This window comes from Salmo salar, chromosome 10, assembly GCF_965601325.2.
Source record: "Salmo salar chromosome 10, fSalSal1, whole genome shotgun sequence".
In the NCBI taxonomy this organism is placed as follows: domain Eukaryota; kingdom Metazoa; phylum Chordata; class Actinopteri; order Salmoniformes; family Salmonidae; genus Salmo; species Salmo salar.
Window position 1 is genome coordinate 17,911,333 of NC_138300.1, and position 15,931 is coordinate 17,927,263.

Sequence of the window (15,931 nt, forward strand, 5' to 3'; positions counted from 1 at the left end):
AACACATATTGGTCCCTCAGCAGCCGACCACTGTCGTCATCAGGGAAGATTGCCGGATTGTCCCAGTCCATGGCTGGTGGCACTCTGGGGGCCCTCTCCTTCCTCAGGCAGGCCACATTGTGGAGGACAGCACAAGCCACAGTAATATCACATGCCCTAACAGGGCTGACCCTTAATTTGTGAAGGCAGTGAAAGCGTGCCTTCAGGAGGCCAAAGGTCATTTCAACTCTGGCCCTGGTCCTGGCATGGGCATGGTTGTAGGCCTGCTGTGCTTCCTGGGGGTCTGTGAAAGGTGTCAGGAGAAAAGGCTGGCAGCCATACCCCCTGTCTCCCAGCAGCACACCAGAGAATTCACCTGTCAACACAAAATCTCATCATTACTACCTCATAAACACAGTGATATTCTTGACACAGCCATGATGGTTATAAATAGGGGTTGTGTGGCTTACCTTGTGATAGGCACTGATAGATTTCAGAGGCCCGAAAGATTCTGGAGTCATGGACTGAGCCAGGCCATTTTGCCACAACATTGCTGATCACACAGTCAGCATTGCAGACCATCTGAAATCATAAGATGAGGAATATTACACCAATCAATGCACATCACTGGCAATGCAGAGTGTTCGTCAATGGACAATATCAAAAAGTTATGTTCACCTGAACATTAATGCTGTGAAAGGATTTCCTATTCACAAAATCGGCCTCATGGGCACCTGAGGGGGCTTTTATCCTTATGTGTGTGCAGTCCACTGCACCAATGACATTGGGGAAACCTGTCACACAAAGTAATGAGTATCCTACTATGTGTTAACAGTTGTCCTGTAATTTGTAGATCCTCTTACCTGCAATCCTATAGAACTCCTCTTTGATGTCACAGAGTCTTCTGTGGCCAGGGAAGGAGATGAAGACATCTGCTAATGCTTTGATAGCCAGACACACACTCCTTATTGTGCGGCAAATTGTGGCCTTGTTCAGCTGTTCTGCATCCCCCACTGAGTACAGGAAGGCTCCACTAGAAAAAAAGCGCAAGGCCACACAAACCATTTGCTCCACACTCAGTGCATGGCTCCGTGCAGTGCGGTGCTTAATCCTGGGACCCAGTAGTCTGCATAGATACCTGATGCCATCTGCAGAAAACCTGTATCTTTCATATAGATGGTCATCAGGGAAGGCCAGTGGGTCCAACCGGTCCCTGAAGACCCTTTCTCGCCTGAAGGCTCTCCTCAGCACAAGTGCTTCTTCATCCACCACATCTCGCACGAATGGGCATGCCATTGTCAGAGCAGAAAGGAACACACAATTTTGGGCCTTCATATAGGCTAGTGGCCACACCTGGTGCTGGGGGGGTGGGCAAAAGAGGGCGATGCCTTATAACGATGACTTGGTTGTACTGATTGCTGGGAAAATAAAAAAAACCTTAGAAAGATGCCACCGTCCTGTGTGCTCACAATAAGAGCTCATATGTCATGGCTCACTTGACTTTACGAGAATATACCTAATTTTTATTTTGAGCTGTGTCATCTTCTTGGAGCTGGGGGAGGAAAGAAAAATAATGATTAATACATTTGTGTTACAGTTAGCATACAGTGTACATTGAAGGCATATCTCACCTCCCTCTCAAGTTTTTTTATTTCAAGGTCCAGTTTCCTAATTGTCCTCTTTTTTATTTCGGACTCCAGTGCAAGATTTTCCATCTTTTTCTTCTTGTACTGAATGTCTATGTCTGCCAGTTCTATTTGGCGCCGGAGGTGGTTGCCATACAACTTTCTGATAGCTTGTGAGCTCTGTGAACACAATACAATTAGCGCAGCTGGAATTTGGCAGGATGTGGTGTCCTTTTATTAATACGCACTATGTTGCCAGGCTGGTTTTCCCACTGTATAGCATCTGGGTCCTGTAAAAGAAATTAGATTTTTTGATTTTGATGAGGACTCCTCACCATTGTAGAGTAAATAGTACTTTCACAGTCTTAACATGATACCTCATGCCTTCTGGAATCCAGAGAGATGGTCTCCTCCTCATCATCGTCTCCATCATGTGCTGTTGCTGCTGCACTGGGGCCTTCACCCTATCACATTTAATCGGATTCATATTGAAGCTAGTAGACAAGACATGCCAGGCCTACAGTATGCCTTTGATGGAGTACTCACTGGATCAGCATCGTCTGGTGCTTGTGCTGGTGGCTCTAACAGGAACACAGTGCTGCCAGACACTGCAAGGCAATAGGTAAACCAAAGTCAGACAGTCCAAATTGATTCAATATGAATGTGGTTGTATCCCATGTAGAGATGGAAGGACATACCTTGAATGAAGCGGGTGGCATCTTGGGAGGAACCTATGCTCGTCTCTTTCCCCCCAGGGATCCCCTCTAAGACGGGCCTGCCTTTATTTAGCTCCAAGGCCATGTCCTCTGCTGGGGTAAGGTCAGCCTTTGGTGACCCACCACCCGTGCCTTGTCTGTGGGTATTCTTTTTCACTGCTAAAACAGTACAGACAATGTGTGAGCAGGCACCTTCTGGGTACAATATATGCTTGTGCTTTGTTAAATATTAGTCAGGGACCATACCATTCTGCAGAATGTTCTTGTACTTGATTTTGACCTGCTGCCATGTCCGTTTTGGCCCGTTCATGTTTAATCTACACACACACACACACACACACACACATTTAATGGAGTCACACTGCAAAAAATTACTTGGTATTTTTGTCTTGTTTTCAGTAAAAATATCAAAAAATCTATCATAGCTTTATACAGTGTGATGGAGTTACTTTACACAATTTCACTCATATCTGTAGTGCATTTCAATTAAAAATTTAACCGTTTCATAATTACAGTACAACTGCATTTTTGGAGATGTGAATTAAATATTTGAATTGTAATTGTGATGTTTCAGCGGAGCGGTGACTGTGTAATTGTGCACTACTTACGCATTCAGGCGGTCTGCAATACTTTGCCACGCTTTTTCTCTTTGCTTTATCACTCTGGCGGTGTTGCCTTTCTTCTTAATTATATATTTTACCTCCTCGTATGCCTCCATGAGGATTTGTGCTTCCGACGGGGAAAAGTACGCGGCTCTAGTTGCCATGGTAAATCAGTTAATCTGTGATCTGTGGCGGGGTCTATTTGAGTGAGCCGTGAGCGCGCACCTATCCAGGATTGGTTTCACCTGGCTTAATGAATCCGTGTCTGCTCATCCTGGCTTGGTCTTTGTGCAACCAATTAAGCCTGGACGCACATGTTTTGGCTTCATTGAGCTCAGCTGAGTCATTTATCCCGGATGTCTTAATTCTACTTTTGTGCAACAGGCCCCTGGGCTTGGGCGCGTTGGGCCTTCTCCATATGTTCCCTTACCACTGGCTATATGGCTGTCATCCGCTTCTTCATCGTCTCCACGTGCTTGACCACGCTGCGTAAGTGGGTCGGTTGGGCTTCCCAGACCTCCTTGGCGAGGTCCAGTAGGCTGCGTGGCCTCCTCCCATAGAGGAGTTCGAAAGGGGAAAAACCAGTGGAGGACTAGGGTAATTCTCAGATTGAGAACATTAGGTGGGGTAGTAGCTGGTCCCAGTTCTTCCCGTCCTGCTCGATGACCTTCCGCAACATTTATTTGAGTGTTTTATTGAACCACTCGACCACCATAAACTCATAAACTCAGGAACTCGTTCGGGATTCCCACCCGGCTAAAGAGGTGGAACAGCATTTCTAAAAATCTTGTCATTATGGGATATTTTGTGTAGATTGCTGAGGAAGAAATGTAAGAATGAGGCTGTTATGTAACAAAATGTGGAAAAAGTCAAGGGGTCTGAATACTTTCTGAAGGCACTGTAAATGCTGTATACTCTGTGTATGAGTAGTATGGGAGATGGGCTTCAACATTCCAGTGTGTTTTTGAGCTGACCACCTGACATTTTCATTCTATTTAATATGTGGTAAGACTGGCTTAGCATTGCTACACCAGTTTAGCCCTTATGACCTTTCGATTGTTACTTCTTTCATTACTGATGTCAATATCACCTGAAAGATTATGCTGTTGGTGGGAATTACAGCAACTCCGTTGAAGAGTTCAAAAGTATTTTATTGCAACGCCAGCGGATGTTAATACATCACCAGCGAGGCATCTTTCTGACCTTTGGCTCCAAGACATTTCACACGGCTTTGAGGCTCGAGTCGAGCCAAAGAGTAGAAAGGAACAACATCCTTAGCAGGTGAGATGTATGTCTTTCTCAAGGCTTGGACAGGGAGAAAGAGATTTACATTGTTAAATGACTAATGAAAGGTTTTAATGAGGTTTGTTGAAACGATCCTTCATGTATGTTTATATTGCAAATGTTCTAATTACTTATAAGTACAGCTATCTACTTTCAGCATTTACCTAGACTGAATTAATTTGTCCAATCTCTACTTTTTTGGCAATGTCCAGGTTTTGTTCTAACGTGTAGTCTTCCACTGAATTACATATGATGTGTTTTTGAAGCAGATTGAGCTTCTCTCGTAATATCTCTATCCCCTATTACATTTCTAAACAGTTGCAAGCAGCACATCATTATGGAGACAGACCAAGAGGTTTGCAAGGCAGCTGCGAGCTGTCCAGCTCCAAGACAAGGACCCGTCAAGACTGGCTGGCTGTCCTCCAACAAGAGGGGTAAGGGACTGTGTCCATTCTAAGTATCATGGGTCCGATCTACCACTGCTGAAATTAATCTAGTTTCTTCTGGAAAGTAATTTACCAGAGTAAATAGATGTTATGTTTTTTTCCTGAAATGTAATTTTCCATTACTTTTGGCAGTTAGCATGCATATTATTACTGAATATTACGTAATACTACTTGAATGTTTTACAAACTAGTAGGGTATTTACAAGAGGCTGAGAGATGGCTCTTTAGATTAATAAACTGATAAATTACTGGTCATTGAGGGTTCCTTTCCAGGACACAGAGTTAAAATTAGTCCTGAACTAAAAAACTATCAGTGGAGATTCTAAACTGTGTCCCGCAAACTGGCCCTGAATGTCTTAAAATCAACATCAAATCAAATTTTATTGGTCACATACACGAGATTAGCAGATGTTATTGCAGGTGTAGCGAAATGCTTGTGCTTCTAGCTCCGACAGTGCAGTAATATCTAACAAGTAATATCTAACAAATTACACAACATATACCCAATACCCACAAATCTAAGTAGCAATGAACTAAGACTATATACATATGGATGAGCGATGTCAGAGCGGAACGGACTAAGATACAGTAAAATAGTATAGAATACAGTATATACATATGAGATGAGTAATGCCAGATATGTAACATTAAGTGACTAAGATACCGTAGAATAGTATAGAATACAGTATATACATTTGAGATGATTAATGCAAGATTTGTAAACATTATTAAGTGACTAAGATACCGTAGAATAGTATAGAATACAGTATATACATATGAGATGAGTAATGCCAGATATGTAAACATAATTAAAGTGACTAGTGTTCCATTCCTTAAAGTGGCCAGTGATTTCTAGTCTATGCCTATAGGCAGCAGCCTCTAATGTGCTAGTGATGGCTGTTTAACAGTCTGATGGCCTTGAGATAGAAGCTGTTTTTCAGTCTCTCGGTGCCAGCTTTGATGCACCTGTACTGACCTTGCTTTCAGAATGGTAACGGGGTGAACAGTCAGTGGCTTGGGTGGTTGATGTCCTTGATTATCTTTTTGGCCTTCCTGTGACATCGGGTGCTGTAGCTGATCTCATTAGGTGTTTCTGAATACAAAAACATTTGTTTAAGCAAACACACACGACTAGGAGAATCTTAGCCAAAATGTAAACATAAATGTTGTATTTACTACATTGTTTGTTATTCATAAACCTCAAATATGTTAAAAATTAACCAATAAGAGCAAAGTTAGTTTTTGTAGAATTGTATCACTTTTGATGAGTTCGAATTTTGTGCTGCCATAAAATGCCAATTTTATCATTCTCACAAATAAATGCTCAAGAAATTTGTACTTCACAGTTCTATGCAACCAATGTTTTATAGAATCCTCAAGTCTTAGTAGAATATGGTACAAAGTTGCTAATTGGCTATAATGCTAAAGTTGTCTGTAATGAGATTTGAACACACAACCTTTGGGTTGCAGCAACCCAGTTGCCAGACTTTCGAGCTATTTGTCCACCCATCCACCCTGACCAACCACCCTACTTCCATTTTTGCCTCAAGTAACCTTCTGTCTTATGCAACCATACCAAACATAACATATCATACTAATTTGAGAGTCCCGGATTGTCCTTTACTATGTTACGTCAAGTCTATGAGACCAGACTGGTTAAAAATCCAACCTTTGTCACAAATACACTCTCTCTCACACCCATAAACAGGTCATTGCTATTCCAGGAAGCATGAAAATAAAACATTGACTACTAGGCTACAAGGATAGTCAGGAGCTCTCTCTTGGATGAGCCAAATGCTGCCTCAGCATCAGCATAAACCACTATAGTACTCACTGTCTGTGGGAGCAACCACTAACTCCCTGACTGACTCATGTTGTGGTGGGTTAAGTCCAATGGTCCTGTGGTTAGTTCCACTGTCATCCCCGTTATGCCTCATTTACTCCCTCATGTTCTCAGGCCCCCCAGTACCCAAGCCGCCATCTGATGGGATCTCTCGTTTCCAAGGAGATGGGGTTCGCTATAAGGCCAAGCTAATTGGCGTGGACTACGTCCCAGCGGCCCAGGGAGATAAGATGTGTTTGGACTCCATGATGAAACTCAAGGTAGAGCAGACTGTGGGAAAGAGTCCACTCTATTTCTTGCTGTACATAGCCATTTATTGAAAGTAGCGATGTTAGATGTGTCATCAGTCACTAGAATGAGGAAGTTATGTGGTCAGTTAGTGTCAGCTATCATATGAGAAAATGATATCCTGTTTGTTTCCAAAAATATCTTCTCGACAGCTAGTCTTCCTGGGGTCCGACACATAATGAAAAAGACATCACAGACAAAAACATTTTACAATTTACATACATTTTAAAACATTCACATAGACATTAAAGACACACACACACATATGTGTTATATATATATATATATATACAGTTGAAGTCGGAAGTTTACATGCACTTATGTTGGAGTCATTAAAACTCGTTTTTCAACCACTCCACAAATTTCTTGTTAACAAACTATACTTTTGGCAAGTCGGTTAGGACATCTACTTTGTGCATGACACAAGTAATTTTTCCAACAATTGTTTACAGACAGATTATTTTACTGATAATTCACTGTATCACAATTCCAGTGGGTCAGAAGTTTACATAAACTAAGTTGACTGTGCCTTTAAACAGCTTGGAAAATTCCAGAAAATGATGTCATGGCTTTAGAAGCTTCTGAAAGGCTAATTGACATCATTTGAGTAAATTGTAGGTGTACCTGTGGATGTATTTCAAGGCCTACCTTCAAACTCAGTGCCTCGTTGCTTGACATCATGGGAAAATCAAAAGAAATCAGCCAAGACCTCAGAAAAAAATTGTAGACCTCCACAAGTCTGGTTCATCCTTGGGAGCAATTTCCAAATGCCTGAAGGTCCTGTGTTCGTCTGTAGAAACAATAGTATGCAAGTATAAACACCATGGGACCACGCAGCCCTCATACCGCTCAGGAAGGAGACGCATTCTGTCTCCTAGAGATGAACATACTTTGGTGCGAAAAGTGCAGATCAGTCCCAGAACAACAGCAAAGGACCTTGTGAAGATGCTGGAGGAAACAGGTGTAAAAGTATCTCTATCCATAGTAAAACGAGTCCTATATCGACATAACCTGAAAGGCCGCTCAGCAAGGAAGAAGCGACTGCTCCAAAACCACCATAAAAAGCTAGCCTACGGTTTGCAACTGCACATGGGGACAAAGATCGTACTTCTTGGAGAAATGTCCTCTCGTCTGATGAAAGAAAAATAGAACTGTTTGGCCATAATGATGATCGTTATGTTTGGAGGATAAAGGGGGAGGATTGCAAGCCGAAGAACACCATCCCAACCGTGAAGCACGGGGATGGCAGCATCATGTTGTGGGGGGTGCTTTGCTGCAAGAGGGACTAGTGCACTTCACAAAATAGATGGCTTCATGAGGAAGGACAATTATGTGGATATATTGAAGCAACATCTCAAGACATCAGTCAGGAAGTTAAAGCTTGGTCGCAAATGGGTCTTCCAAATGGACAATGACCCCAAGCATACTTCCAAAGTTGTGTCAAAATGGGTTAAGAACAACAAAGTCAAGGTATTGGAGTGGCCATCACAAAGTCCTGACCTCATCTTATAGAAAATGTGTGGGCAGAACTGAAAAAGTGTGTGCGAGCAAGGATGCCTACAAACCTGACTCAGTTACACCAGCTCTGTCATTTAGGAATGGCCCGAAATTCATCCAACTTATTGTGGGAAGGTTGTGGAAGGCTACCCAAAACGTTTGACCCAAGGTAAACAATTTAAAGGCAATGCTACCAAATACTAATTGAGTGTATGTAAACTTCTAACTCACTGGGAATGTGATGAAAGAAATAAAAGCTGAAATAAATCATTCTCTCATTCTCTCTTCACATTCTTAAAATAAAGTGGTGATCCTAACAGACCTAAGACAGGGAATTTTTTACTAGGATTAAATGTGAGGAATTGTGAAAAACTGAGTTTAAATGTATTTGGCTAAGGTGTATGTAAACTTCCGACTTCAACTGTATATATACAGAGCTGGTAACTGAGTCAGGTTTGTAGGCCTCCTTGCTCGCACACGCTTTTTCAGTTCTGGCCACAAATTTTCTAAATGTACTTAAAAATTACTTGTGTCATGCACAAAGTAGATGTCCTAACCGACTTGCCAAATCTATAGTTTGTTAACAAGAAACTTGTGGAGTGGTTGAAAAACGAGTTTTAATGACTCCAACCTAAGTGTATGTAAACTTCCGACTTCAACTGTATATACACAACTAAAGGCATACCAATTTAGATTCACATTTTTCTCAATTGTGTGTGCGTGTTTGTGTTTGCATGTGGGTGTGAACACAGGGCCAGGAGGTGGCAGGCAGGAACCAGGGACGACACAAGCAGAGGGTGTGGCTGAAGGTGTCCATTACTGGTGTGAAAATCTTAGATGAGAGGACTGGGGTAAGTCAGTGCTGATACTGCAAGACTCCACAAACTGTGATCTCGGCTCCCATGTGTAGTTTAATGCTTAATGGTTCAACCCTTAAGTCTTCATCAGATCAAACCTAATTTTGCAGGCAGACGTGCCTATAATGCATATATTCGTAAATCTGGCATCAGCATCTGAGATTTAGGTTGGACCAATTGAGGCATTGATTGCAGCCTGCTTTCTGATTTAAATGTGGTCTGTGGATTTAGTAAAACATTATGATTTTACTTTTTTTTTTAAATGACCCCAGACCTCGCTCGAACGTCTAAATCCTGATGTATGTCGACATTATAATGGATATATATTTAGAAATAACTGCCCTTTTTTCCAGCACGCAAATGTATATTTATGAAAAATAAGTGGGAGGCCCACAGAAGATAGGATGGGAAGACTATCCAGGTAAACTGAGAGGATATAGGGGCACTAAACTAAGGACTTTAATGTCTCTCTTAGGCACGATAACATGAAGCAGGACATACTATCAGATTTAATTATGAGGAATAGGATTGAGTTCTGGGAAGATATATATATATTTTATAAGATTATGGACCTAATCCAGATTTGTTGGGGTATGTAATGCTGTAGGTAATGCTGTGGGCACATTGATATTATAGATAATATTTAAGAACCATTTCAGAGAAATTGCTTCTTTTTCAATTGTGTTATTTATTATATATCATGAAAAATGACCATGAGAGAAACCAGTCTTCTGCTATTTTGAGGTACAGCATATCAGTAATAATGTTTGAAAATGACAGATATCCCAAAATCCTGACCTTCAAATGGCTACCTTGTCCTTTTCTCTTGAAAGAACTAGTACATTCTTAGGATGACAGAGGGCCATATTAGAACACTAACCTTCGCCTTCTTTACACGGATATAACCACTTTCATCAAGAGGTGCTCTCTAGTTGCAGACGACATAATGTTTACATCGCTGACTGTCTGGCTGCTATATCCATTCCACTGTCATCCCATTGTGTTCACAATATAGGTTGTGGAGTATGACCACGAGAGGGGGAAGATAAACTCCCTGACAAAGGATGAGTCAGACCCTAGAGCCCTCTCCTACATCTACGATCATGAAGGCGCCTACACTCTGTTCTACATCAAGATGGCCAATTTGGTAAGTGGTTTTGATCTGATCCAAAGATCCAGAGATGATCCATAATCGCAGTAAATACATATCTTGTTAGTACAGTATATTAATTATGAGTATGTCTTTTGGACATGCACCATAATTCTGTCTGGAATTCAATCATTTGCAGGATTTATAGAAGATTTCAACTCTGCACTTTCAGAAGTGTGTTTAATTTGTACAGCAGTGCAATGATTGAATTCTTGGCTAAAATCCTATATCAAATCAGAAGTGTAATTGACTTTTGGTTTCTTATGGAACAGGCTGACCCTGTCCTTGATGATATCAAAGAAGTCTGCCAAAGCCCAGTAACACAAGAGGACCAAGTCATAAAGGTCAATAAACCAGTAGAGGTGAGGATAAACTACACTTACTGTTGTCCAAAAGTTTGTATTGGCAATTTTTCTGCTAACCATTTTAGGGATGTCCTGGTATATATACATATGTGGTCTCTATAATGGCCAGGGTGCCTTTTGATAACAATCCCTTGCTTCTCAATTATTATATGTCTCTAGGATGCTGTCGCCTTACTGCTTCTTGATGAGAAAATAGCTTCTCCAAAGGTAAGGAGAGTGAGTAACTGCAGAAGGCCTTTTCCTAATATGGAACAAACCAATGTTGTAGTTTTTGTATGGTAAAACCAAGTTAGATAGATAGATTGACAAATAATATTATTGCATACTCAAATATTCTAGCTACTGTACATCATCTCAATTGCCAACATGAGATATAAAATTAGATAATCTTTGGACATAATGTTAACTTCTCATTTGAAGGGCCTGGATGACTTTGAAATGTTAAATTCCATGCCTAGCTCTCCGTCAGGGCAACCAAAGCAGGTAATGGACACATTTGATGGTATTTTATCAACTTTAACAATTTATATGGTTTTATATGGTAGGCCTAGGCAAACCCACCAGTCATTAACTTTCAGCAGGTGGCAGACTTGTTCTTTGTGAATGTTACATTGAGCAGCGATGACAGAATCCTGTCTACTTGTTGTGGTTTGTTCCCACAGATCTCATCCAGGGACGAGCTGATGGACATCTTCACTTTCCCCAGTCAAAACTCTGACATGAATCAACCAGGTGAGTTATTACCCAGCAAACATATCATGGTTCCCTATACTTTCTCAGAATGTTAACACCTCAAAAAGATACAAGTGGTAAGCTAAAGAACTTCCCAGATGATAGAGGTTTCCAAATATGTCTCCATTACATCACTAATATGTCACCTTTGATATACAGAAAATGTAATGAAGGGGCAAATCTGTATCATAGTTTTAGAAATAACTTTCATGGGATATTCTAATGATAACCTTTGCTGCCTGAGGGCCATGTTGGGACTCAACCTGGTCTCAGAACATTTCGTATTATTCTGTACATAAATCCGAGATATACATTTAGTATGATATGTTATGTTTCGTATGGTATGTATTAATTTGTTGATGTCCATCAACCATTTCATATGATATGTTAGGAATTACAATTCGCATTATATGTTAAGAATTAGAAAAACGTACAATATGTTACTCATTTGAAAAACGTATGATATGTTACAAATTCTAGCTAGGTGCTAGGTGGCCAACGTTAGCTAGCTGGCTAACGTTAGCTAGGCTAGGGGTTAGGGTTAAGGTTACGTTTAGGAGTTTAGTTAAAGGGTTAAGGTTAGGGGAAGGGTTAGCTAAAAGGATTAGGATTAGGGTTAGCTAACATGCTAAGCAGTGGTGGAAAAAGTACCCAATTGTCATACTTGAGTAAAAGTAAAGATACCTTAATAGAAAATGAAGTAAAAGTGAAAGTCACCCAGTAAAATACTTGAGTACTATTTTGGTTTTACATATAGTTAAGTATCAAAAGTAAAAGTATAAATATTTCAAATTCCTTATATTAAGAAAACCAGACAGCACATTTTCTTGTTTTTTAAATTAACGGATAGCCAGGGGCACACTCCAACACACAGACATCATTTACAAATTAAGCATGTGTGTTTAGTGAGTCCACCAGATCAGAGGCTGTATGGATGACCAGGGATGTTCTCTTGATAAGTGGGTGAATTTGACTATTTTCCTGTCCTGTTAAGTGTAACCGATATGAAATGGCTAGTTAGTTAGCAGTGGTGCGCGCTAATAGCGTTTCAATCAGTGACGTCACTCGCTCTGAGACTTGAAGTAGGGTTTCCCCTTGCGTTGCAAGGGTTGCGGCTTTTGTGGCGCGATGGGTAACGATGCTTCGTGGGTGTCAGTTGTTGATGTGTGCAAGGGTCCCTGGTTCGAGCCCAGGTTGGGGCGAAGAGAGGGGCGGAACCTACACTGTTACATAAGCATTCAAAATGTAACGAATACTTTTGGGTGTCAGGGAAAATGTATGGAGTAAAAAATATATTATTTTCTTTAGGAATGTAGTAAAGTAAAAGTTGTCAAAAATATAAATAGTAAAGTAAAGTACAGATACCAAAAAAAACTACTTAAGTAGTACTTTAAAGTATTTTTACTTAAGTACTTTACACCACTGATGCTAAGCAATTGCAAAGTAGCTAAAAAGAAGTAAGTGTTTGAAAAGTTTCTAATTAGCTAAAGTTGTCTGTTATGAGATTCGACCTCCCAACCTTTGAGTTACTAGATGTTCGCCCACCCATCCACACCAACCAACCACCCTACTTTTGCTTTTATCTTAAGTAACCATCTGTCTTATGTAACTATACCAAACATAACATATCATCTGATTTTATTATCCCGGATTTATATTTACTATGTTATGTTTAGTCTATGAGACCAGGCTGTGGGACTACACTGCAACATTACCTAAATTCAAGGAATGTTGACTGTTTGCTGGGTAGTAACATTGGAATAATAAAAGTCACATCATTGGCAATGTAACATGGCTTCATTTCAAACCTTGACTCATTAAGAATTTAGGCAGTATATGTATATATCCATCCAGACCACCGCCACTAAACAACCTGCTTCTCTGACATACATGTTTTAAGTTATGTCCACATTGTAAGCAGGCAATAATTACATTCTAGTTCATATGACCAGCGCAATAATAGACTCCAATCCTATTTTTTGAACCGGAAAGTGTAGCGTGGACATAGCTAGCATCACAAGGAGAATGCTTTGCCACTTTTAATATACCTTCTGATTTCTTCAAGGATCTCCACAGTCTCTGTCAGTTCCTCAGATATTTCCCACCTTCCCTGGTCAGCCGATCACTGTTGCATCATTCGTCTCACCTCCTGTTTCAATACCCTGGTGTCAGCAAGGCCCCCCCCCAACTCTCTCACCCAGTTTAAATGGATCCTGGGGGGCTCCGGCCCCCTGGCCTTCCCAGCCCAACATGACTGGATGGATCCCGGGGCCGGGTGGCATGATGCCCTATGGAGGCCCCCAGCTGCAGGGGTACGGAGTGAACCCACAGCCAGGGGTTATGTGGGGTCAGAACACAATGAGCTTTCCCACCTCTGCCCCAAACTACACGCCCTACAGGGCAGAGGGACTCCAGCAGCAGCCCGGCTCTCCTACCACCAACAATAAACCAGCCCAAGGATGAACTGGCTTAGAGAGCCAATGAAATGTCCCTGTTGTCTTCATGTCTGTATGCTTGGCATTGTCAGGGTCGGTTTACAGAACGGGCACGCAGGGCACGACCTTATATGCCCCCTGAAGTTCGGGGGTCCCCAGATAGCATATTATAGCAAAATGTGTGGAATTACAGAAAATGTGCTTTAAAACTGCAACTTTTTCTCTCAGCCTCATGGCAAAATGTGAACAATAGCATGAGATGAGCTATAAAACAGAACATTCTTCTCTCTGACCCATGGCAAAAAGTGTAGAATTGCAGGAAATTTACTTTACAACTGCAAGATTTTCTCATAGCCTCATAACACAAGGTATAGAATAGCATTATAAAACGACACATTTTTTAAGGAAGTTAGCAGTTTTCCTATAAAAAAAATCTGGATGCACCAAATGCAGTAGTCCGGCCCTGTGCATTGTCTTTCTAGTACTTAGTAGTGCCTTTTCCATATGTATGTATTCCGTATTCCATTCCGTATGTATGAATCTGTTTACTAGGGTGCAGTTCTACATTGCTTTTGATAATGTACATTTGTGAATTTGAGCTCAACAGCAATTATATCTGTAGATTGTTCAGTAGACTTGACTTTTTTTGACAGAATCATTTAGATGAAGAAGTAAGATGAAAATTAAATTCAAATGCTGTAGTTTTGGAGGGATCTCACAGAGCTGAACATGTTTACAATTCTGAGAATTCACATGAAAGACAAATTTGACATTCTTTTTAAATGTATTTTCTCCATCTATGTAAACAAGATAATGTGGTTATGTTTATGTTCTAGAAAGTGAATTCCATGCATGCTGTGGATCTCATGATGGGATGAGTGTTCATAAATCATGTTTGTGTAGATATTTAAATCAAGTAATGAGGGTTGAATAGATTTATGAGTATCTCAGCTCCATTTTGGATTAAATGGGTATTAGGCCTACTGATAATGTTAAAAAAGTACTCGTTTTTCAAGAGGAACATACACTTTGTAATGGTAATCATATCAAAAGACAGCCATGGAAATAAATTGTGTCATGGATTTCATAATAAAAATGAATATTTTACGGTAATTTTGCCTACAGATTCATCATCTTATGATCTAAATGAACACCCCCATCTACTTTCTGATTTAGCATTGGGGACATCCATTGAGTAACAGACGGAACAATATAGCGCAGCATACTTGAATGGCACCCAAAATACGAGTTCAACATGGACCACCTAATTTTCATCTAAATTGGAGTTAAACTTCACACGTACAAAGATGGTAAGATATCACTTAAACATTGATGAAAAGATATAGAAAAACATGCAAAAGATGAATACTATTGAACAATACTAGATTAATACTCTTGGACAGCCTATGCATAGGCTATAATAAAATGGGGATATAAGTTTGCTGTAGCGCATTAATAGCTACGTTTACACAGGCAGACCCAATTCTGATCTTAGCCCAATTATAGGCCATTGGTCAAAATACCAATTAGTAGGAAAATATAAAAATTAGGCTGCCTGTTTAAACGCAGCCTTTGTAGCACATACTCGCACTTTCTCTAACCCGTCACGGTTTCATGTTTATTCCAATTATCGCGCTTCTACAAATACCTTCTTGAGATGGGGTTTCGATGTCATGGCATCCATAAACCACGTTAAACTTGAAATATTTACATAACATCTATCTCTGTATGCCAGGGGTCGCCAACTGTTAGGTCGCGATCGACTGGTTGATCTCCAAGGCCATTCTTAGTAAATCACCGAACATTTCTGTAAAAAAACCGATAAAGCCTTTTTTTTATTGGTTTCGCGCTGTTGGAATTACGTGTACTTGGTTCAGCAGCAGCCCTAGCTCCGGGAAGGCAAAGTGTTCCCATTTTGATCCATTTCATGTGTCTGAAGGTAGAATTCCGCCTACCCGGCAGAGCCCAGAGAGCAAATCAAGTGCAACTATAGTTCTCCCGCTGGCCAATCAGATAGCTCAGATCACCGTCTGCACAATTCCCTCGAGCCATAGACTGTAAATATAAACATCGAACGCACAGCAAAACTGATACTGTGAGATTTCAAAACGT

The 15,931-nt window shown here is 40.7% G+C and overlaps 2 protein-coding genes across 4 annotated transcripts; one reads left to right on the plus strand and one right to left on the minus strand.

The window, feature by feature from the left end:
• Positions 1-846: 846 nt before the first annotated feature.
• Positions 847-3,939, minus strand: LOC145858570 (uncharacterized). Its single transcript, XM_082956763.1, has 3 exons — positions 2,567-3,939; positions 2,303-2,479; positions 847-2,212 (listed from the first exon to the last, which is right to left on the minus strand). Exons 1-3 carry the CDS (start codon positions 2,628-2,630, stop codon positions 2,088-2,090), a joined length of 366 nt encoding a protein of 121 aa, XP_082812889.1. The 5' UTR covers positions 2,631-3,939; the 3' UTR covers positions 847-2,087.
• Positions 3,940-4,075: 136 nt separating this feature from the next.
• On the plus strand, positions 4,076-14,932 carry LOC106613644 (disabled homolog 2). 3 transcript variants are annotated; one of them, XM_014216124.3, is made up of 10 exons: positions 4,076-4,203; positions 4,525-4,640; positions 6,610-6,755; positions 9,033-9,131; positions 10,153-10,284; positions 10,560-10,649; positions 10,812-10,868; positions 11,073-11,135; positions 11,315-11,384; positions 13,450-14,932. In XM_014216124.3, exons 1-10 carry the CDS (start codon positions 4,091-4,093, stop codon positions 13,845-13,847), a joined length of 1,284 nt encoding a protein of 427 aa, XP_014071599.1. In that variant the 5' UTR covers positions 4,076-4,090; the 3' UTR covers positions 13,848-14,932. The 3 variants fall into 3 exon arrangements, with proteins under 3 accessions (XP_014071599.1, XP_014071600.1, XP_014071601.1); XM_014216125.3 differs by having other exon boundaries at positions 10,812-10,859; XM_014216126.3 differs by having other exon boundaries at positions 4,190-4,285.
• Positions 14,933-15,931: the final 999 nt, after the last annotated feature.